General features: G+C 45.0%; 1 protein-coding gene across 2 annotated transcripts in view; it reads left to right on the top strand.

The window, feature by feature from the left end:
- GCN1 (GCN1 activator of EIF2AK4) overlaps window positions 1-23,942 on the top strand; it is a 1,158,386-nt gene that overhangs the window by 10,363 nt on the left and 1,124,081 nt on the right. For both annotated transcript variants that reach the window (XM_069215038.1, XM_069215039.1), the window contains exon 2: window positions 11,502-11,604. In XM_069215038.1, the coding sequence (XP_069071139.1) occupies window positions 11,502-11,604 (103 nt within the window). The remainder of the gene's footprint in view (window positions 1-11,501; window positions 11,605-23,942) is intronic.

Raw genomic sequence — 23,942 nt, 5'->3', positions numbered from 1 at the left:
GGGTCTCGCGTTTACTCTAGCTAAAGCTATTAGAGTTGTAAACTCCTAACCTGACTTCTTTCCACATAAACTGAAGAGTAAAACAGTTTCACATAAGCAAGCCGACGGCCGCCATGAGGGCAAAGCAAACACACAAAAGGAAACAGAAGTTCACTCGCAGTGAATATGTCGACAAAAGTGTAATTATCCATTGTAGGAAGTTGGCTCTGTATGTGCTATTTCAAAGTAAGGAATAGCATGCACAGAGTCCAAGGGTTCCCCTTAGAGGTAAAATAGTGGTAAAAATAGATAATACTAATGCTCTATTTTGTGGTAGTGTGGTCGAGCAGTAGGCTTATCCAAGGAGTAGTGTTAAGCATTTGTTGTACATACACATAGACAATAAATGAGGTACACACACTCAGAGACAAATCCAGCCAATAGGTTTTTATATAGAAAAATATCTTTTCTTAGTTTATTTTAAGAACCACAGGTTCAAATTCTACATGTAATATCTCATTCGAAAGGTATTGCAGGTAAGTACTTTAGGAACTTCAAATCATCAAAATTGCATGTATACTTTTCAAGTTATCGACAAATAGCTGTTTTAAAAGTGGACACTTAGTGCAATTTTCACAGTTCCTGGGGGAGGTAAGTTTTTGTTAGTTTTACCAGGTAAGTAGGACACTTACAGGGTTCAGTTCTTGGTCCAAGGTAGCCCACCGTTGGGGGTTCAGAGCAACCCCAAAGTCACCACACCAGCAGCTCAGGGCCGGTCAGGTGCAGAGTTCAAAGTGGTGCCCAAAACACATAGGCTAGAATGGAGAGAAGGGGGTGCCCCGGTTCCGGTCTGCTTGCAGGTAAGTACCCGCGTCTTCGGAGGGCAGACCAGGGGGGTTTTGTAGGGCACCGGGGGGGACACAAGTCCACACAGAAATTTCACCCTCAGCGGCGCGGGGGCGGCCGGGTGCAGTGTAGAAACAAGCGTCGGGTTCGCAATGTTAGTCTATGAGAGATCTCGGGATCTCTTCAGCGCTGCAGGCAGGCAAGGGGGGGATTCCTCGGGGAAACCTCCACTTGGGCAAGGGAGAGGGACTCCTGGGGGTCACTTCTCCAGTGAAAGTCCGGTCCTTCAGGTCCTGGGGGCTGCGGGTGCAGGGTCTCTCCCAGGCGTCGGGACTTTAGGTTCAAAGAGTCGCGGTCAGGGGAAGCCTCGGGATTCCCTCTGCAGGCGGCGCTGTGGGGGCTCAGGGGGGACAGGTTTTGGTACTCACAGTATCAGAGTAGTCCTAGGGTCCCTCCTGAGGTGTCGGATCTCCACCAGCCGAGTCGGGGTCGCCGGGTGCAGTGTTGCAAGTCTCACGCTTCTTGCGGGGAGCTTGCAGGGTTCTTTAAAGCTGCTGGAAACAAAGTTGCAGCTTTTCTTGGAGCAGGTCCGCTGTCCTCGGGAGTTTCTTGTCTTTTCGAAGCAGGGGCAGTCCTCAGAGGATGTCGAGGTCGCTGGTCCCTTTGGAAGGCGTCGCTGGAGCAGGATCTTTGGAAGGCAGGAGACAGGCCGGTGAGTTTCTGGAGCCAAGGCAGTTGTCGTCTTCGGGTCTTCCGCTGCAGGGGTTTTCAGCTAGGCGGTCCTTCTTCTTGTAGTTGCAGGAATCTAATTTTCTAGGGTTCAGGGTAGCCCTTAAATACTAAATTTAAGGGCGGTTTTAGGTCTGGGGGGTTAGTAGCCAATGGCTACTAGCCCTGAGGGTGGGTACACCCTCTTTGTGCCTCCTCCCAAGGGGAGGGGGTCACAATCCTAACCCTATTGGGGGAATCCTCCATCTGCAAGATGGAGGATTTCTAAAAGTTAGAGTCACTTCAGCTCAGGACACCTTAGGGGCTGTCCTGACTGGTCAGTGACTCCTCCTTGTTTTTCTCATTATCTTCTCCGGCCTTGCCGCCAAAAGTGGGGCCTGGCCGGAGGGGGCGGGCAACTCCACTAGCTGGAGTGTCCTGCTGGGTTGGCACAAAGGAGGTGAGCCTTTGAGGCTCACCGCCAGGTGTGACAATTCCTGCCTGGGGGAGGTGTTAGCATCTCCACCCAGTGCAGGCTTTGTTACTGGCCTCAGAGTGACAAAGGCACTCTCCCCATGGGGCCAGCAACATGTCTCGGTTTGTGGCAGGCTGCTAAAACTAGTCAGCCTACACAGATAGTCGGTTAAGTTTCAGGGGGCACCTCTAAGGTGCCCTCTGTGGTGTATTTTACAATAAAATGTACACTGGCATCAGTGTGCATTTATTGTGCTGAGAAGTTTGATACCAAACTTCCCAGTTTTCAGTGTAGCCATTATGGTGCTGTGGAGTTCGTGTTTGACAGACTCCCAGACCATATACTCTTATGGCTACCCTGCACTTACAATGTCTAAGGTTTTGTTTAGACACTGTAGGGGTACCATGCTCATGCACTGGTACCCTCACCTATGGTATAGTGCACCCTGCCTTAGGGCTGTAAGGCCTGCTAGAGGGGTGGCTTACTTATACTGCATAGGCAGTGAGAGGCTGGCATGGCACCCTGAGGGGAGTGCCATGTCGACTTACTCATTTTGTTCTCACTAGCACACACAGGCTTGTAAGCAGTGTGTCTGTGCTGAGTGAGGGGTCTCTAGGGTGGCATAAGACATGCTGCAGCCCTTAGAGACCTTCCTTGGCATCAGGGCCCTTGGTACTAGAAGTACCAGTTACAAGGGACTTATCTGAATGCCAGGGTGTGCCAATTGTGGATACAATGGTACATTTTAGGTGAAAGAACACTGGTGCTGGGGCCTGGTTAGCAGGGTCCCAGCACACTTCTCAGTCAAGTCAGCATCAGTATCAGGCAAAAAGTGGGGGGTAACTGCAACAGGGAGCCATTTCTTTACACAAGCCCCCCCCCCAGCCCACAGGCCAGGAGACTCAGCCAACGCTGGAAGAGTCTTCCTAGTCTGTCAGGCGAGGAAGAGTAGAGGAAATGGCTGGTTTGTTGCAGGGCCTACTCTGCCTTACATCCTTCTGTTCAGGTCATTCCCTTTGGGGAACTGACCCACTTCCACAGTGATAGGACCTAGTCTGAATTGCCTCTTGTCTGCCTCTTCAATGTCTCCACCCATTCTTTCTATTTTGGTCTTAGAGGTGTCCACCTCTGCTAACCTTATCTTGGCCAGGGTCACCCCTAGCTTACCCAGAGAGGTTACCCAGAGCTGGAGTAACCCCACCATGACCAATAGGGTCAGGGGGCCTAACTTGCTATTTGGCATGGGGTCAGACCACCATGCTAAGGATAGTGCAGCCATAAAGGCTAACACCCAGCAGAGGCCACTGACAGCTGTCAGTGCCCAGAACCACACCTTTAGCTCTTCACCTAAAAGGGAAGGGGCTAAGTTACAGGCTTCTTTGGGTTCAGGTTGCCTGTCTGCTGTATTGGAGTGGGGGGTTACCACATCTTGTATTAAACACCCTTCTTCCACTCTTTCTTCTGTTAGCTGAGGAGCCACCCACTCAGGTTTAACAGTTGCCTGACTAGCCAGGACTTCTTGTGGGTCAGGTTGGACTTTATCAGGGCCATTTTTGGAGTTCTCCCCTACTGGAGCAGAATCTCCCTGGCTTGCTGTAACCTTGGCTAAAGGTTGTCCACCCCTCCTACTCTGTTTTCTTTTCTTCTTCTTCTGGGGCCTGCTTGCATTTACTGCAGAGGCAGGATTTCCAGAATCCTTGGGAGAGGACTGGCACTGGACCAGTTCCTCTCTTGGGCTCTGACTAACCTCTGGGTAGTCATTTCCAAGGAGACAATCAAGGGGGAGGTCTGTACTGACTACTACCCTTCTCCAGCTAAGAGTGCCACCCACTTCTATGGGCACTAAAGCCACAGGCCTCTTAGTGACCCTGTCTAGGCTAACTCTTACCCTGGCAGTCTCACCTGGGATGTACTGGTTCGAGAGCACCAGCCTGTCATGCACAATAGTGTGACTGGCACAAGTGTCTCTCAGGGCGGTGGTTGGGATTCCATTCACCAGTAGGTGGTGGAAGTGTCTACTTCCCTCTGGAATCTCCAACTCACCTGTTGGGCCCTGTTTCCAGTTGAAGGCTATGAAGACCTCCTCATCTGAGGAGTCATCTCCCATGGCTACACTGGTTACCCCTGGAATTTTGTTCTGGGGTTTGTTTTTGGGACAAGAAGTGTCCTTGGTGTGGTGCCCAGACTGTTTACAGTTGTGGCACCATGCCTTAGTGGCATCCCAGTTCTTACCCTGGTACCCACCTTTGTTTTGGGTTGTGTCTTGGGGCCCACCCACCTGTTCTGGTTTTTGGGGGCCTACAGAGGACTCTTTTTCTTTGTTTCTAGTGTCACCCACTTTCTCCTGGGGAGTTTTTGTAACCCCTTTCTTTTGGTCACCCCCAGTGGAAGTTTTGGTTACCCTAGTCTTGACCCAGTGGTCTGCCTTCTTTCCCAATTCTTGGGGAGAAATTGGACCTAGGTCTACCAGATACTGATGCAACTTTTCATTGAAGCAGTTACTTAAAATGTGTTCTTTCATAAACAAATTATAAAGCCCAACATAGTCACACACTTCATTTCCAGTTAACCAACCATCTAGTGTTTTTACTGAGTAGTCTACAAAATCAACCCAGGTCTGGCTCGAGGATTTCTGAGCCCCCCTGAATCTAATTCTATACTCCTCAGTGGAGAATCCAAAGCCCTCAATCAGGGTACCCTTCATGAGGTCATAAGATTCTGCATCTTTTCCAGAGAGTGTGAGGAGTCTATCCCTACACTTTCCAGTGAACATTTCCCAAAGGAGAGCACCCCAGTGAGATCTGTTTACTTTTCTGGTTACACAAGCCCTCTCAAAAGCTGTGAACCATTTGGTGATGTCATCACCATCTTCATATTTTGTTACAATCCCTTTGGGGATTTTTAGGATGTCAGGAGAATCTCTGACCCTATTTAAGTTGCTGCCACCATCGATGGGACCTAGGCCCATCTCTTTTCTTTCCCTTTCTATGGCTAGGAGCTGCTTTTCCAAAGCCAATCTTTTGACCATCCTGGCTAACAGGGGGTCATCTTCACTGGAGTTATCCTCAGTGATTTCAGAGGTGTTGGTCTCTCCTGTGAGGGAACCAGCATCTCTGACTATTATTTTTGGAGTCAGGGTTTGAGGGACCCTGTTCTCCCTAGATAGGACTGGTAGGGGGGAATTTTCCTCCAAGTCACTATCCTCTTCCTCTGAGTTGCTACCCTCAGAGGGGTTGGCCTTTTCAAACTCTGCCAAAAGCTCCTGGAGCTGTATTTTGGTAGGTTTGGGGCCCATTGTTATTTTCTTTATTTTACAGAGTGACCTTAGCTCCCTCATCTTAAGATGGAGGTAAGGTGTGGTGTCGAGTTCCACCACAGTCACATCTGTGCTAGACATTTTGCTTCTAAAAGTTGGAATACTTTTTAAGAATCTACAACTGGTTCTAGAATCTAATTCAAACTTTTACAAACTTTTAAACTCTAAAAGAAATGCTAAACAGGATCTAACACAAGGCCCTAGCAGGTCTTTTAAGAATTTAGAAAACTTTTCAAATTGCAAAAATCAATTTCTAATGACAATTTTGGAATTTGTCGTGTGATCAGGTATTGGCTGAGTAGTCCAGCAAATGCAAAGTCTTGTACCCCACCGCTGATCCACCAATGTAGGAAGTTGGCTCTGTATGTGCTATTTCAAAGTAAGGAATAGCATGCACAGAGTCCAAGGGTTCCCCTTAGAGGTAAAATAGTGGTAAAAATAGATAATACTAATGCTCTATTTTGTGGTAGTGTGGTCGAGCAGTAGGCTTATCCAAGGAGTAGTGTTAAGCATTTGTTGTACATACACATAGACAATAAATGAGGTACACACACTCAGAGACAAATCCAGCCAATAGGTTTTTATATAGAAAAATATCTTTTCTTAGTTTATTTTAAGAACCACAGGTTCAAATTCTACATGTAATATCTCATTCGAAAGGTATTGCAGGTAAGTACTTTAGGAACTTCAAATCATCAAAATTGCATGTATACTTTTCAAGTTATCGACAAATAGCTGTTTTAAAAGTGGACACTTAGTGCAATTTTCACAGTTCCTGGGGGAGGTAAGTTTTTGTTAGTTTTACCAGGTAAGTAGGACACTTACAGGGTTCAGTTCTTGGTCCAAGGTAGCCCACCGTTGGGGGTTCAGAGCAACCCCAAAGTCACCACACCAGCAGCTCAGGGCCGGTCAGGTGCAGAGTTCAAAGTGGTGCCCAAAACACATAGGCTAGAATGGAGAGAAGGGGGTGCCCCGGTTCCGGTCTGCTTGCAGGTAAGTACCCGCGTCTTCGGAGGGCAGACCAGGGGGGTTTTGTAGGGCACCGGGGGGGACACAAGTCCACACAGAAATTTCACCCTCAGCGGCGCGGGGGCGGCCGGGTGCAGTGTAGAAACAAGCGTCGGGTTCGCAATGTTAGTCTATGAGAGATCTCGGGATCTCTTCAGCGCTGCAGGCAGGCAAGGGGGGGATTCCTCGGGGAAACCTCCACTTGGGCAAGGGAGAGGGACTCCTGGGGGTCACTTCTCCAGTGAAAGTCCGGTCCTTCAGGTCCTGGGGGCTGCGGGTGCAGGGTCTCTCCCAGGCGTCGGGACTTTAGGTTCAAAGAGTCGCGGTCAGGGGAAGCCTCGGGATTCCCTCTGCAGGCGGCGCTGTGGGGGCTCAGGGGGGACAGGTTTTGGTACTCACAGTATCAGAGTAGTCCTAGGGTCCCTCCTGAGGTGTCGGATCTCCACCAGCCGAGTCGGGGTCGCCGGGTGCAGTGTTGCAAGTCTCACGCTTCTTGCGGGGAGCTTGCAGGGTTCTTTAAAGCTGCTGGAAACAAAGTTGCAGCTTTTCTTGGAGCAGGTCCGCTGTCCTCGGGAGTTTCTTGTCTTTTCGAAGCAGGGGCAGTCCTCAGAGGATGTCGAGGTCGCTGGTCCCTTTGGAAGGCGTCGCTGGAGCAGGATCTTTGGAAGGCAGGAGACAGGCCGGTGAGTTTCTGGAGCCAAGGCAGTTGTCGTCTTCGGGTCTTCCGCTGCAGGGGTTTTCAGCTAGGCGGTCCTTCTTCTTGTAGTTGCAGGAATCTAATTTTCTAGGGTTCAGGGTAGCCCTTAAATACTAAATTTAAGGGCGGTTTTAGGTCTGGGGGGTTAGTAGCCAATGGCTACTAGCCCTGAGGGTGGGTACACCCTCTTTGTGCCTCCTCCCAAGGGGAGGGGGTCACAATCCTAACCCTATTGGGGGAATCCTCCATCTGCAAGATGGAGGATTTCTAAAAGTTAGAGTCACTTCAGCTCAGGACACCTTAGGGGCTGTCCTGACTGGTCAGTGACTCCTCCTTGTTTTTCTCATTATCTTCTCCGGCCTTGCCGCCAAAAGTGGGGCCTGGCCGGAGGGGGCGGGCAACTCCACTAGCTGGAGTGTCCTGCTGGGTTGGCACAAAGGAGGTGAGCCTTTGAGGCTCACCGCCAGGTGTGACAATTCCTGCCTGGGGGAGGTGTTAGCATCTCCACCCAGTGCAGGCTTTGTTACTGGCCTCAGAGTGACAAAGGCACTCTCCCCATGGGGCCAGCAACATGTCTCGGTTTGTGGCCGGCTGCTAAAACTAGTCAGCCTACACAGATAGTCGGTTAAGTTTCAGGGGGCACCTCTAAGGTGCCCTCTGTGGTGTATTTTACAATAAAATGTACACTGGCATCAGTGTGCATTTATTGTGCTGAGAAGTTTGATACCAAACTTCCCAGTTTTCAGTGTAGCCATTATGGTGCTGTGGAGTTCGTGTTTGACAGACTCCCAGACCATATACTCTTATGGCTACCCTGCACTTACAATGTCTAAGGTTTTGTTTAGACACTGTAGGGGTACCATGCTCATGCACTGGTACCCTCACCTATGGTATAGTGCACCCTGCCTTAGGGCTGTAAGGCCTGCTAGAGGGGTGGCTTACTTATACTGCATAGGCAGTGAGAGGCTGGCATGGCACCCTGAGGGGAGTGCCATGTCGACTTACTCATTTTGTTCTCACTAGCACACACAGGCTTGTAAGCAGTGTGTCTGTGCTGAGTGAGGGGTCTCTAGGGTGGCATAAGACATGCTGCAGCCCTTAGAGACCTTCCTTGGCATCAGGGCCCTTGGTACTAGAAGTACCAGTTACAAGGGACTTATCTGAATGCCAGGGTGTGCCAATTGTGGATACAATGGTACATTTTAGGTGAAAGAACACTGGTGCTGGGGCCTGGTTAGCAGGGTCCCAGCACACTTCTCAGTCAAGTCAGCATCAGTATCAGGCAAAAAGTGGGGGGTAACTGCAACAGGGAGCCATTTCTTTACATCCATGTAACTGGCAAAAGAGCAAATATCCATGTAACAGGGTCGATGTCATGCAAAGCACTCTACTACTGCCCAAAGAGATCACGCTGCCTATGAAATAAAGAGGAAAAATAGTGCAGAAACCATACGGAAAACATGGAGCCTTGTATGTTTTCAGTAGTTGGCCGGTGCACTCGAGGCAGGCTAAACACCAGAAAAGGCATGATGTATGCATGCCTTTCTCTAATTAAATCAAGCTAATTTTAAAAGGCAAGTTCACGGACCAACTAAACTGATGGGCTTGACATGGGCATGGTTAAAAGCCCACAGAGAGATTGTACCAGGGACAGAGTGCTTTGCGCTCGACCCTAAAAATTAGGTCAAGAAAGTAAGTAAGAAAGAAAGTAAACTGGGACGCCTGCAGATGATCCATTGCTCGCCAGTGGGATTTGCATATTGGATATGTTTGAAGCACGTCCAATTGAGGTTAGTACCTCCTATAGAACAGACATATAAACCACATAAGGAACCCTTAACATAGATACACATAGAACAAAACACGTTGAAATTATCCACCATAAAAAATTGAAGCAAAGCCTGCACAATTTGGAAGGAAACCCAAGCACAGGAAATAGAAACCAGTAACCCTGCAAATATGTTATATAACTTGTCCAAAACCGTTCCACCCCCCCCCTCAGCACTTTGAGACCCTCATGGGTGAGTAGTGCGCTTTACAATTTCCTGATTGATTTTATCCAACACGTGAAACAGACACTTATAGACTTAGAAACAGGGCTGACATCCTGTGTTTCTTGTTGTATTGTTCTAGTTAATTGAAACATTGCTCTGATCCTTAGATGGCTAAAACATGTTTCCCTGTTCTATAAGCTGTGACTCTAATGTAGCTCTACAGGGTTTGCTTTCCCACCCAAGGGTGACCTAGGTAAACTTAGTTCAATGCACCAGATCGAAATGGGAAAGCACAGGTTATTGTAGTCCTGCAAAACTCCACTCAGTACATAGTTGAAGTGAAATCATTGCTTTTGAGTTGCTAACAGTCCCCAAAGGGGACTCAGTGGCACTGTGATAACAGTAACAGTTTTGTTCTTTGTAGCTCCACACACACACAGTACTAAAAAGAGCAGACACTTTTAATTAAAAGTATTTATTACAGCAGGGTAAACCTGTTTCTCAGTACTTACAAAATAATCACACAGGTTATCATGAAAACAGCACGAAGGAATGTTACAAACAACAAGAATGAAATTAACATATCTAATGTGGTCATAATGTAATCTAAAAAGCCTAATAACCAAAGCCTACTTCTAGGAGAGCATACAGTAGAGCAACTTGCAAACTAGAGTTTCTCTGGGAGAAGCAGCACAATGCAAACCTTGTTGACAGTTCAAGCTATTGGTAACAAAAGAACCACAGAGGACGTGTTCCCTGTGAAAGACAAACATGCACTGCAGTGCTCTTATGAGCTTAAGGCACGATGCATCAGCTTCTCTAAATACCGTCAACAACCAAGATCGTCTTTCGTCAGTGTCTTGCAGGATAATCTGGGATGAAGGACCTATCTAAGGGATTGAGTGGTGGTCCTTAAATACTAAACCTTATCAGGATTGAAAATCTGACATAGTTTTAGGAATGCGATGTTTAGATTATAGGTGCCAGAGACGGGCCCTAGACATATGTAGAAGAAAATGAGCAATGAGGGGATGCCAATTTGAACTACATATCTATGATGAATTATCTATGGATATTTTTTTAATGGTCTTGACATATGACATAATGATAAGGGAACACTTATTCCAGAGTGAGTGTCTCATAAGTTGTTATATCTGGGTCATTATTGGAATGCTTTGACACTCTTTGTCCCGTCCAGAGTTCAACGAATGATAAGAGCAGACAACATTCGTAGTATTATTGTTTACAATGGATATGACATAATTTGGAAGGAATGTAGTCCGAAATGGATTGTAGGGTCTAACCGGAGTCGGGCCTTGAGGACTTTACATCACAACGGCCACAAAGTTTATTCCCCATATATTCCAACATCAAAATGTAATACCTAACCTATATGCATTGTCCATGAAATGGAACTTATTATTGTGTTAATGCAGATAAGTAGAATGTACTTACTTAAATTGTATACATTTGTAAATCAATAAACAGAGTATCTCTCCTGGCCATTCATTCAGTCATTTGAGTACCAAAGAAAAGGTGATCTAGACCTAGTTTTGTGACACTAGTGTTGTAGGACGCGAGTCTGTGAAATCTTGATAATGGCAGTTGTGCACCCTTTTCTTTACATATAATAGATATGCTTCCAGCACCTAAATAAATATTCAGGCAAGGTTTTACTTGTACAGATTTATTGGGTGAGTCTTTGGACAGGGTGAGTGAATCTAATCTTGGAATGTCAAAAGTATAACTATTTATAGTCTTTGTAAAGTGCTTGTGCAAGCAGGGGATGATTTAAGGAAGAAGAAAGCTGAATAAAGAGCAGAATATGTATTAATCTGAACGCTTGGCAGTACAGTTGTTTGCAGAATTGGTGCCAAATATTACATGATGTTTGTGTTTGAATGGATTGTAGTTGAAGCCTCCTGGTGACAAAGTTTATGGTATAAATGGCCTGATACAGGGAGATCAAGGTAATTAAGGTTCAAGATACTATGATGGAGATTAGCTTTGAGCATGAAGAAGGAAAGACTGCATTCAGAATCTGAAGAAGAGGAGGTGGCATGTTGTGCCTAACTCAAAAATGTGCTTAGAAGTCGACTGGGACCACTACAATGTATGAAATGATTTCAGTACGTTTGTGAAAGAGTTATTTTTCAAAAATATGGCAGAATGTTATAGAATGTTGTGAAAGAGGTCTTTTGGTTTAATATGTGTGGTGTGCTGATGTTAAATTGACAGGAGACTGTATTCCTCCTGTAAGGAAAAGTATATTTGTGGGATCAGCAATGGTCATTTTTATGCTGAGGTGCGAATCACGATTACTCCTAGAAGAATATAGTCTGCAGACAATTTTAGTGATTGCTGAGATGTGGTTTAATTGATAATGGGGAGCAAAGAGCACCTGAACAAAATGGTGGAAGAGATAGTGAGGAAGTGTGCCATCTTTAGTAATCAAAGTTTGTCTTTTTTATCTTTAAGGTTCATGAAACTCTTAAGAAGTTTGCTGTGAAAGTTACATCATCCAGTGTAAAAGAACGTAGAGAAATCCTTAACGAGCTTGGGAAATGTGTCACAACCAAAGGTAATTCATCACTCACTTGTTTCCAGTTTAGTTTCTGCAAATATTTCAAAGAGATCCAAATGCTTCTGTTAGACAGTTTGTACTTGACAAGAAAAGAGTGTAGATCATTGCCATGTTGTTTACTATGGTGTTTTAATTTCAGCATATGCAGTTCCACCATAACAGCCACAGCAAAGGCACACTCCTAAAGGAGTCCTTCTAAAAATCCTTGTAGAAGTAGAATAGGAATAGCCTGGAATTAGTCTGAGCTGTTACTTTCTGATGTCTAAAATTGCTCCTAGGGCCTGCTATCTGTAAGAATGTTGTAAACGATATTCAGAGTTTAAAGCAATTTATTGTAAATAAACCACCTCTTTTACATGTTTCTCTTAGTACATAACCACTGCATAGATTAAGCTACATATCATTAATGTAAAAATCATCAGATCTGTTTTTTCAGAATGGAGGGTTGGATGGTTGATAGATTGACAAGGGGAACAGGTCAATAATTGTTGGTCTCTTGCTTTGCTAGAATGGGGAATAGTCCATAATGTACATTCAAGTGTTACTTGTATTTTTTGTAGAATCAGTTTTGCCTCCACCTCCATATATAGGATTCACACTTATTGACATCTGTATTTGTATTGCATCAGTATATGAAAAGCTCACATTCCATATCCTTTGTGTACAACTTGTCTCCAGACAACTTTTATCTGTCTTTTGTATAAGTTCTGTTTTGGACAATTCCAGTACTTACAGCTGGCTTTGGACCAGTCTGTTGGCTGGCTTTCTTGTCAGTATCATTTGTTTCCTTCTTAATTGATGGCTTTCAATCCTCTTATGTTTGACCCACCCCTAGAACATAGCTTTATAGCCTCATTCCATTGCTCACATTCAGGGAACTTCTTTTCCAGCACTTTATGGGAGTGTATGCATTTTCTTGATCTCTCGCTTGTGCTTTCTCTCATGCAGAACTCATTTCCACAGCTCCATCAATCATACATCAATGTAAAATACAACAAAGTTGACAAAATCAAAAGATGAGACTGCGATAAATGCAACGGAGAAAGAAAATTTTACTAAGCAGATATTTTTAAGAAACAACAGTAACAGTCGTTCTTTTTCCCAAAGCCAACTTGCTACTTTGGTGTCACAATTTTTAGTCGAATTATTGTTGGTTTCTTAACCTCTAGAAGGTTTGGGGTAGGTTCTTTGGCTTTATAATAAAGGCCATGTTTAAGACTTCTGTTGATACACAGGCCATAAAGAGGTTTTTGATGACGATTTCCCCACAGTGGTCTTTCTCCACCATGCGATTCAGATAAAACGATGCAGGATTGTAGCAGAATGCCTGCAAATAGTACCTCATTATTGAATGCAAAAATAAATTGCTGCCGCCATCAACACAAGAAGGAACACATTTAGAAAGGGTTTTTGAAAAGACAAGCTGGCAAACGTACTGCAGTCTTTTTATGATAAGCCAACTTCACATTCCATAATGGAACACACAGTGAAATATTAAGCTCTGAGGTCTGCCTCTACCCAGAGGTTGTGGCAAAAAACACACTTTTTAAGTATGAATACAAGACGACCTAAATATGGAGTTTGTTTAACCTTTTTGTTTCCACGTTATTTTTTAAGAAACTCCGTAATGTTAATTGAAATCATTCACTGATCTTATAAGTGGCAGCAAGGCAGGCACATGGCTACTCACACTTTGGTTTATAGTGTACCCTGCACAATCGTTAGCGTCCTTTCAGAAAATACATGCAAATAGTCGCAAATTTAAATTGGAGATCCAGAAAAACTAGAGTTTTCATGTATCTCCCTCACTCTTCTTGGTGGTTTCTTTTATTTTAGTATTTGTAAACTCATTGTTTTGTTCTTCAAACTGAAACAATTTATGGTGCGAATACCAGTCTAGATGGGTGCAGTTTTCTCTTTAGAAATGGACATTAATGGGACTCACAATAGCCTACATAGTTACACAAGGAGCTCACATTTTCCTGTAGGCTTCCCTCGCTTGTTAGAGCTATTTTACAATCTAAATTGGGTAGAGCCGAAAGGGTAGAGTGTTTGCTGATAACTGTGGTTTAGCTTGGGGTGGTAGCTTAGTAATCTGAAGCTCACTGCAAATTTCTGTAGAATATGAAAGTTTTTGTTTTGTAACTTGAAATGTATTTATTAGCACATACAAACCAGGGCTTCTTGGTGCTGTTGGAGAAATATAGACACACTAATATTTGGCAATTGATTCAAAATAAAACAGATTTAAAAAGGCACTGCTCAAGTTCTGGGCCTCAAAACAGACAAAGGCATTTTGGATCGAAATGAGAAAGGCATAGATTTCCAAACCTTTGGCACAGCGAAAATGCTCAGTCACCATGCGGTAATGTCTTTATTTTTGGAATTGAGAGAATATAATGTTCTCGCACAGGGGCATTCTAGGAAAACGTAAAGGATAAAAATTGAAGATTTATTTTGTTGGCTAATCCATGTATAGAATGCGCACTGATGTAAAGTTAATTCTGTGATCTTAATACTGGGGAAGTGTGTTTCCTTCTAGGAGGAACTGATATACTATGGGCTGTAAAGTTCTCAACTACCTGTACACGTTGAAGTTGTTTGTCTGGTGAGGTTGTACAGACTGAGTTGCTGTTGTCTAGTCTTGGGGGTACTGAAATGCAAAGCTAGCAGTCCAGGAAAAGTTGGATTTTCTTTAGGATTCTCAGAAAGATAGAACACAGTTGGTCTAGCTACATGGCTTTGAAGTGAAAAGCATGTATCAAAGAAGATTCCCAATGTATTCATTGGTTAAAGGCATTAGCCCATTGATTCCTGCCAAGAAAGGTGATTCCAGTGGCCTATTCTTGAAATCGTAATAGGAGACTCTGTTGTAGTTGATTTCAACTTTAAAAAATTGTTAGAAATGGCTGAAAAATAGTCCTTATTCAGGTTGTTGTGTTAGAGTTGGGGTGGCACTGTTTGATAACAACATCAGGAAAAGATTTTTGGGAGGACTCAGCGGCTGCTATTTGCTTCCAGGCCACCCCTTTCTGCCTGATAACCCTTTTGCACATATTATTTTTAAATTTACACCTTCAAGAATGGCCCTTCCAATCTCGAAATGGTAAATTAAAAGTAGAAAAAATAGCTGTCACGCCTTCAAGAATTATGCACATGTCCATGGTAACTCATGCACACATGTATCCAATCTTGCTGCTTTTGTTGGTACTCCTAGCCCGCTTGCTCAACTCGGTGCTGGTGTTTAAATCCCTATTTTCAACTACTCATCATGTAAAACAACTCTGCCATTAGCATCTACATGGCCCATTGCTGTGCATTGTACTCAGCCTGTTAACCACTACTGCCATTCGTCCTGGTAGATCATGATAAATTACCGTGCCTGGGTAGGAATAGAAAGATAGCTTACTACAGCTTGTAATTGTCCGGCTCCTTTTTTCACCCAATTCACTTCCTGCTTCTTGTGACTTTGGGTGTGGAAATCAGGGAAGGCAATGGTTTAGCTGGAGATTTTGAATAAAAAGTGAGTGGCACCTTAGGGTTATTTTATTTCCAGTCCTGATGATTAAGTGTTTAAATGGTATGTATGTGTGTGTGTCTCTACGAACTTGGATTGTTTGTGCTCTGTTAAAACATGTCTATTGCAGTGCATGCAGGCAGGCTCATGTGGCCAGTGTAACCCCCCCACCCCTCAGTTTTTGGTATATTGCAGACACCTACATGTCTAGCCTCACTAACATGCTTAGGGGTGACTTGAAACAAGTTAGTTGCATTACACCTTCTAATGATGGCTCTTTCCCTGCCATTGTAGAGCTATCCTCATTCCTGGTAACACTACTGTTTTGCTTCATTAATGCCAGGCTGAAACACTCATGCACTGACAAAAGTCTCTGGAATGCGCTTCTTAGTCTAAAGAAGACATTTATTAATTCACCTCGCAAGGTTCGTAAAAGGAGATTAGCATGCTGAAAGTACGCATTTAAAAATGGTCACAGCAATGAAATGAAAACATGTACAAACTATTCTCCAACGCAATGTACACAGCAAATCGTGGATTAAAAAATATGCATCACAATGAGGCAAGGGCACATCTGCTTTATCTCCCTCCTATCATCGTCAGATTGCCAGATTCCAGAATCGATCGAGGAGAGAGGGAGATCAACTATCCTCACGGGAAGGATGACACACCCCAGTGTCCTGGGCATGTCTGAGATCTGAATCACTCTCGGTCCCAGTCCATCTGGTCTCGGCCTCTTATACCTTGAACAAACAAGAGAGGAAAATTCTAGAACCTCCCTCTCACTGCAGAACTTTATTATTTAAAAAATGCTGATTACTTTAGGTCATCTTTGAAAAGAACATGTAGGGACTTGGCCACAATCCCCAGGTGCCCCTTCAAAACAAGACCGTTCCAGCCCGTCTTAGTACATTCTTATCAGCCACGAAAACAAGTAGAATAAAAACATGAGAACGTTGTACAACGTGGAAAACTACTTGCAGCATTTAACGTGGCAGTGGCTAATGTTAAAGTAAAGTAAAAAGGCAAATGTAGCTGGTGGTCACTAATGTAACGGTGTGCTGCTAGGCTAAGTGCAACGTGAAGTCAGTGGTCAAAACACAAATCATTACAACTACCTTTTGAGCATTTGAATCAGTGGGTCTGCATCTAAGTAATTTTTCCTGCTGCAGGCACTGATAGATAATTAGATCAAATTACTGTTACTGCCCTTCAAATCAGAACTCGGCTTGAAAATGGTGATATAAGTTGATGTTTTACTGTTGCTGGATAAAGATAGTATTGGCAAAGGCCTAGAATAGATGGCATCTGTTCAGAAAGTGTCAACTTCGCTATGGTGGTGTGGAAAAGTGAGCCATGGGAGCCCTCGTTAATGATTTTCATTAGCCCCTAGTAAGAGCTCTTCAGAATTGCTCCTCACTAAAATAATTATTTCTGTAGTAACACAAAGTTTCCATACTATCACAAGGATATATTGTTATTGACTTTGGAAATAAATCTGGAAGAATGGTTGCATGTCTAGCATGGACATTTGAAACTTCATCTGTGGAAAAATAGTAAACAACTCATCAACAAAGTAAGTGTTAAGTCACTTATTTCTCTGGAAAAGTTGGTAGCAGCACTGAAGGCTCATTCCCATTTTTAGAGAGTGAGACCATGGTTCTGTAATGACTCAGGAATTCCTGTAGTTTTTAGGGTCAAGCAAGCACTCTGGCCTGTTGTAATCTCTCGGTGGGCTTTTAACCACACCCACTCTTGCTATTCATTCTTTGGTGTGCTTGTCTTAAATGCTTCATTTTTATTGGTGCATTTTGATGTGATGGCCCCGGATTTGGTTTGTCTTTCATCCCAGTCGCGATCCTTTCTAGACATTCATGCAGGGAGCCAATAACTCTCATGCTCATGGCGGCCGTGGCGCTTTGAAATAGGCTCGCTTCTGTCAACTGTTTTACTTTTCAATTTATGTAGCAAGAGAAATCTAGTTAGGAATTTACAACTCTAATAGCTAACTCGAGCAAACGTGAGACCCATTCCATTGCAAATGCTTGTTTGTATGGCTTTTGCCTGGAAGCTAGGAATGCACCTGGACTCACTTTAGTCTTAATCTTCCAAAAATGTAGAACGTGTAGCCTGGATGAGAGCAGAGCACTTAACAAATTACAATTAAGAATACATAAAGAAATTGAAGGTACGGTGAGAGTAATGCCTATATGTAGTAGGTGTTAAATGTACATAACAAAAAATATCACAAGGTCTGAGTTTGAGCAGGTTGATATGAAGAGGTTTGTCTCTCCATTCAGAAGTTGGGTCACATTGTGCTTGTAAATGCGCATTTGTGGGACAGTGGCATCTGTCACCCTTAGCTTCTTTGGGATTGTTTCTGTGAAGCAAACCTTTATGGCATGCTCCTACTTGATATTGACTACTTTGGGAAAGCATATATTCCAAGAACTACTTTAGTTATTGACTTGAATGCACAACCTGCCCAGAAACCCATGCAGCTTTTACTTTAATCAGCTCATGCTACTAAAGCTTGCAGTATTACATTAAACCCAGTAGCTCACATGCTTTCTCTTGCACTGGAAACAGTAGATCTTTCTAAATGCTGAACTTGTTTTGTAAAACCTATGACTTCAGTCTGTCGAGCCAATGAGAATTTCTTTTAGTTGGCTGCCGATCCTAAGCAGCCTATAAAGTGAATGGTGTAATGAACAGTTTTCACCATGCTGCTAGACTTACACTGATTAGCCAGTGATCTACTTGATAGATGCCCTCCTCTGTGAGGTAAACCACTGGTCGATACTTATTGAAAACACCTTTTCCTGATTTCTTCTCAATATACTGCTAGTTTATTTGGAAGTCATTGTCCTTTGGTTTACTTTAGTTATTTTGTATTTTTGTAGTTTGTTTCAGTGTTATGTAAATAGATGTTTAATTGAACACTCAATAATCAAATCCACAATTTAGATTTCCTATGAATGCCTGAACTCTGTTATTAGTTATTTCTTTGAAATTAAATAGATGTAGGGTGTCCAGTGTTGGTCCTTTATAGTTAGAATAATTCTAGATGTTGATGCTACGCTATGACTATTTAAATTGACTCTTCAATTTTACCACATGTGAATTTCTCATGTGGATATCCATCGCTTGCATTTGCTTTACTGCTCCTAGATCATCTTGATTGGTCAGATGATGCCTCCATGCCATCTAGAGGCAGGGCTGAGTGTTCACCAGAAAGTACACCATGTGAACACAGAAAACCATGATGCTAACAGACAAATTATAACCAGTAAGGTAGCTTCAGTTTAATCTACTTATTCTGTGATTAGTCAAAATATTGATCTTCATTTTCTCGTGGTTTTTTCTCAGTGTCACACATTCAAATGACCCCTGAAAAATCAAAGCCTAAGGCAAACTTGCCATCGCTTGTACCTGTGACCTGAAAAATTACACACACGTCTGAGTTGTTAGCTCTTAACTTGCCCAGGTGTAAGGAAATGCCTCCTTGGCATGGTTGCCCCCTGACTTTTTGCCTTTGCTGATGCTATGTTTACAATTGAAAGTGTGCTGAGGCCTGCTAACCAGGCCCCAGCACCAGTGTTCTTTCCCTAACCTGTACTTTTGTATCCACAATTGGCAGACCCTGGCATCCAGATAAGTCCCTTGTAACTGGTACTTCTAGTACCAAGGGCCCTGATGCCAAGGAAGGTCTCTAAGGGCTGCAGCATGTCTTATGCCACCCTGGAGACCTCTCACTCAGCACAGACACACTGCTTGCCAGCTTGGGTGTGCTAGTGAGGACAAAACGAGTAAGTCGACATGGCACTCCCCTCAGGGTGCCATGCCAGCCTCTCACTGCCTATGCCGTATAGGTAAGACACCCCTCTAGCAGGCCTCACAGCCCTAAGGCAGGGTGCACTATACCATAGGTGAGGGTACCAGTGCATGAGCATGGTACCCCTACAGTGTCTAAATAAAACCTTAGACATTGTAAGTGCAGGGTAGCCATAAGAGTATATGGTCTGGGAGTCTGTCAAACACGAACTCCACAGCACCATAATGGCTACACTGAAAACTGGGAAGTTTGGTATCAAACTTCTCAGCACAATAAATGCACACTGATGCCAGTGTACATTTTATTGTAAAATACACCCCAGAGGGCACCTTAGAGGTGCCCCCTGAAACTTAACCGACTATCTGTGTAGGCTGACTAGTTTTAGCAGCCTGCCACAAACCGAGACATGTTGCTGGCCCCATGGGGAGAGTGCCTTTGTCACTCTGAGGCCAGTAACAAAGCCTGCACTGGGTGGAGATGCTAACACCTCTCCCAGGCAGGAATTGTCACACCTAGCGGTGAGCCTCAAAGGCTCCCCTCCTTTGTGCCAACCCAGCAGGACACTCCAGCTAGTGGAGTTGCCCGCCCCCTCCGGCCAGGCCCCACTTTTTGGCGGCAAGGCCGGAGAAAATAATGAGAATAACAAGGAGGAGTCACTGGCCAGTCAGGACAGCCCCTAAGGGGTCCTGAGCTGAGGTGACTCTAACTTTTAGAAATCCTCCATCTTGCAGATGGAGGATTCCCCCAATAGGGTTAGGATTGTGACCCCCTCCCCTTGGGAGGAGGCACAAAGAGGGTGTACCCACCCTCAGGGCTAGTAGCCATTGGCTACTAACCCCCCAGACCTAAACACGCCCTTAAATTTAGTATTTAAGGGCTACCCTGAACCCTAGAAGATTAGATTCCTGCAACTACAAGAAGAAGGACTGCCTAGCTGAAAACCCCTGCAGAGGAAGACCAGAAGACGACAACTGCCTTGGCTCCAGAAACTCACCGGCCTGTCTCCTGCCTTCCCAAGATCCTGCTCCAGCGACGCCTTCCAAAGGGACCAGCGACCTCGACATCCTCTGAGGACTGCCCCTGCTTCGAAAAGACAAGAAACTCCCGAGGACAGCGGACCTGCTCCAAGAAAAGCTGCAACTTTGTTTCCAGCAGCTTTAAAGAACCCTGCAAGCTCCCCGCAAGAAGCGTGAGACTTGCAGCACTGCACCCGGCGACCCCGACTCGGCTGGTGGAGATCCGACGCCTCAGGAGGGACCCCAGGACTACTCTGATACTGTGAGTACCAAAACCTGTCCCCCCTGAGCCCCCACAGCGCCGCCTGCAGAGGGAATCCCGAGGCTTCCCCTGACCGCGACTCTTTGAACCTAAAGTCCCGACGCCTGGGAGAGACCCTGCACCCGCAGCCCCCAGGACCTGAAGGACCGGACTTTCACTGGAGAAGTGACCCCCAGGAGTCCCTCTCCCTTGCCCAAGTGGAGGTTTCCCCGAGGAATCCCCCCCTTGCCTGCCTGCAGCGCTGAAGAGATCCCGAGATCTCTCATAGACTAACATTGCGAACCCGACGCCTGTTCCTACACTGCACCCGGCCGCCCCCGCGCTGCTGAGGGTGAAATTTCTGTGTGGACTTGTGTCCCCCCCGGTGCCCTACAAAACCCCCCCTGGTCTGCCCTCCGAAGACGCGGGTACTTACCTGCAAGCAGACCGGAACCGGGGCACCCCCTTCTCTCCATTCTAGCCTATGTGTTTTGAGCACCACTTTGAACTCTGCACCTGACCGGCCCTGAGCTGCTGGTGTGGTGACTTTGGGGTTGCTCTGAACCCCCAACGGTGGGCTACCTTGGACCAAGAACTGAACCCTGTAAGTGTCTTACTTACCTGGTAAAACTAACAAAAACTTACCTCCCCCAGGAACTGTGAAAATTGCACTAAGTGTCCACTTTTAAAACAGCTATTTGTCAATAACTTGTAAAGTATACATGCAATTTTTATGATTTGAAGTTCCTAAAGTACTTACCTGCAATACCTTACGAATGAGACATTACATGTAGAATTTGAACCTGTGGTTCTTAAAATAAACTAAGAAAAGATATTTTTCTATACAAAAACCTATTGGCTGGATTTGTCTCTGAGTGTGTGTACCTCATTTATTGTCTATGTGTATGTACAACAAATGCTTAACACTACTCCTTGGATAAGCCTACTGCTCGACCACACTACCACAAAATAGAGCATTAGTATTATCTATTTTTACCACTATTTTACCTCTAAGGGGAACCCTTGGACTCTGTGCATGCTATTCCTTACTTTGAAATAGCACATACAGAGCCAACTTCCTACATTGGTGGATCAGCGGTGGGGTACAAGACTTTGCATTTGCTGGACTACTCAGCCAATACCTGATCACACGACAAATTCCAAAATTGTCATTAGAAATTCATTTTTGCAATTTGAAAGTTTTCTAAATTCTTAAAAGTCCTGCTAGGGCCTTGTGTGTTAAGTCCCTGTTTAGCATTGTCTTTTTAGAGTTTAAAAGTTTGTTAAAAGTTTGAATTAGATTCTAGAAACAGTTTTAGATTCTTAAAAAAGTATTCCAACTCTTAGCAGAATAATGTCTGATACAGAGATGCAGGTGGTGGAACTCGACACCACACCTTACCTCCATCTTAAGATGAGGGAGCTAAGGTCTCTCTGTAATATCAAAAAAATAACCATTGGCTCCAGACCTTCCAAAATTCAGCTCCAGGAGCTGTTGGCAGAGTTTGAAAAAGCCAACCCCTCTGATGATGACATCACAGAGGAAGAAATTAGTGACTTGGAGGCCAATGTCCCTCCTCCAGTCCTAAATAGGGAGAACAGGACCCCTCAAGTCCTGTCTCCAACTGTGTTAGTCAGAAATAGTGAGTCCCTCACAGGAGGGTCCCACATTTCTGAAATCACTGAGGATGCTCTCAGTGAAGATGACCTCCTGTTAGCCAGGATGGCCAAAAGATTGGCTTTAGAGAGACAGCTCCTAGCCATAGAAAGGGAAAGACAAGAGATGGGCCTAGGACCCATCAATGGTGGCAGCAACATAAATAGGGTCAGAGATTCTCCTGACATGTTGAAAATCCCTAAAGGGATTGTAACTAAATATGAAGATGGTGATGACATCACCAAATGGTTCACAGCTTTTGAGAGGGCTTGTGTAACCAGAAAAGTGAACAGATCTCACTGGGGTGCTCTCCTTTGGGAAATGTTCACAGGAAAGTGTAGGGATAGACTCCTCACACTCTCTGGACAAAATGCAGAATCTTATGACCTCATGAAGGGTACCCTGATTGAGGGCTTTGGATTCTCCACTGAGGAGTATAGGATTAGATTCAGGGGGGCTCAAAAATCCTCGAGCCAGACCTGGGTTGACTTTGTAGACTACTCAGTGAAAACACTAGATGGTTGGATTCAAGGCAGTGGTGTAAGTAATTACGATGGGCTGTACAATTTATTTGTGAAAGAACACCTGTTAAGTAATTGTTTCAATGATAAACTGCATCAGCATCTGGTAGACCTAGGACCAATTTCTCCCCAAGAATTGGGAAAGAAGGCGGACCATTGGGTCAAGACAAGGGTGTCCAAGACTTCAACAGGGGGTGACCAAAAGAAAGGGGTCACAAAGACTCCCCAGGGGAAGGGTGATGAGACAACCAAAACTAAAAATAGTCAAGAGTCTTCTACAGGCCCCCAAAAACCTGCACAGGAGGGTGGGCCCAGAGCCTCTTCACAAAACAATGGGTACAAGGGTAAAAACTTTGATCCCAAAAAGGCCTGGTGTCATAGCTGTAAACAGCATGGACACCAAACTGGAGACAAGGCCTGTCCCAAGAAAGGTTCCACTCCAAACTCCCATCCAGGTAACACTGGTATGGCTAGTCTCCAAGTGGGATCAACAGTGTGCCCAGAGCAAATCAGGGTCCACACTGAAGCTACTCTAGTTTCTGAGGGTGGGGTGGATTTAGCCACACTAGCTGTCTGGCCGCCTAACATGCAAAAATACAGACAGCAACTCTTAATTAATGGGACTAGAATAGAGGGCCTGAGGGATACAGGTGCCAGTGTCACCATGGTGACAGAGAAACTGGTTTCCCCTGGCCAATACCTGACTGGAAAAACTTACACAGTCACCAACGCTGACAATCAGAGAAAAGTACATCCCATGGCAATGGTTACTTTAGAATGGGGAGGGGTCAATGGCCTGAAACAGGTGGTGGTCTCCTCAAATATCCCAGTGGACTGTCTGCTTGGAAATGACCTGGAGTCCTCAGCATGGGCTGAGGTAGAGCTAAAAACCCATGCAGCAATGCTGGGTATCCCTGAACTGGTGTGTGTGAAAACAAGAGCACAATGCAAGGCACAGGGTGAACAAGTAGAGCTGGAGTCTGGAAGAATGGCCCAGCCTACCAAGAGAACAGGAAAGTCAGTTGGGAAACCAACTGCAGCACAGCAAAAGAAAGGGAACCTCTCTTCTCAGGAAGAAGTTCTGCCCTCTGAGGGAACTGAGCCTTTGGAGCTTGAACCTTATCAGGTTGAGCTCTTAGGCCCAGGGGGACCCTCAAGGGAGGAGCTGTGTAAGGGACAAGAAACCTGTCCCTCTCTTGAAGGCCTTAGGCAGCAAGCTGCTGAAGAGTCCAAAGGCAAGAAAAATGGAACGCATAGGGTCTATTGGGAAGATGGACTCCTGTACACTGAGGCCAGAGACCCCAAACCTGGTGCCACTAGGAGAGTGGTAGTGCCTCAGCTGTTCAGAGAGTTCCTCCTAACATTGGCCCATGACATTCCCCTTGCTGGACATTTGGGACAAACCAAGACGTGGGAGAGGTTAGTCAACCACTTCTACTGGCCCAATATGTCCAACATGGTTAAGGAGTTTTGCCTCTCCTGCCCCACCTGTCAAGCCAGTGGTAAGACAGGTGGGCATCCAAAGGCCCCCCTCATTCCACTTCCAGT

Source organism: Pleurodeles waltl, chromosome 11 (genome assembly GCF_031143425.1).
Source record: "Pleurodeles waltl isolate 20211129_DDA chromosome 11, aPleWal1.hap1.20221129, whole genome shotgun sequence".
Classification (NCBI taxonomy): Eukaryota; Metazoa; Chordata; class Amphibia; order Caudata; family Salamandridae; genus Pleurodeles; species Pleurodeles waltl.
Note: the sequence above shows the minus strand (reverse complement) of the source record. Positions and strands in the feature narration are given on the sequence as shown.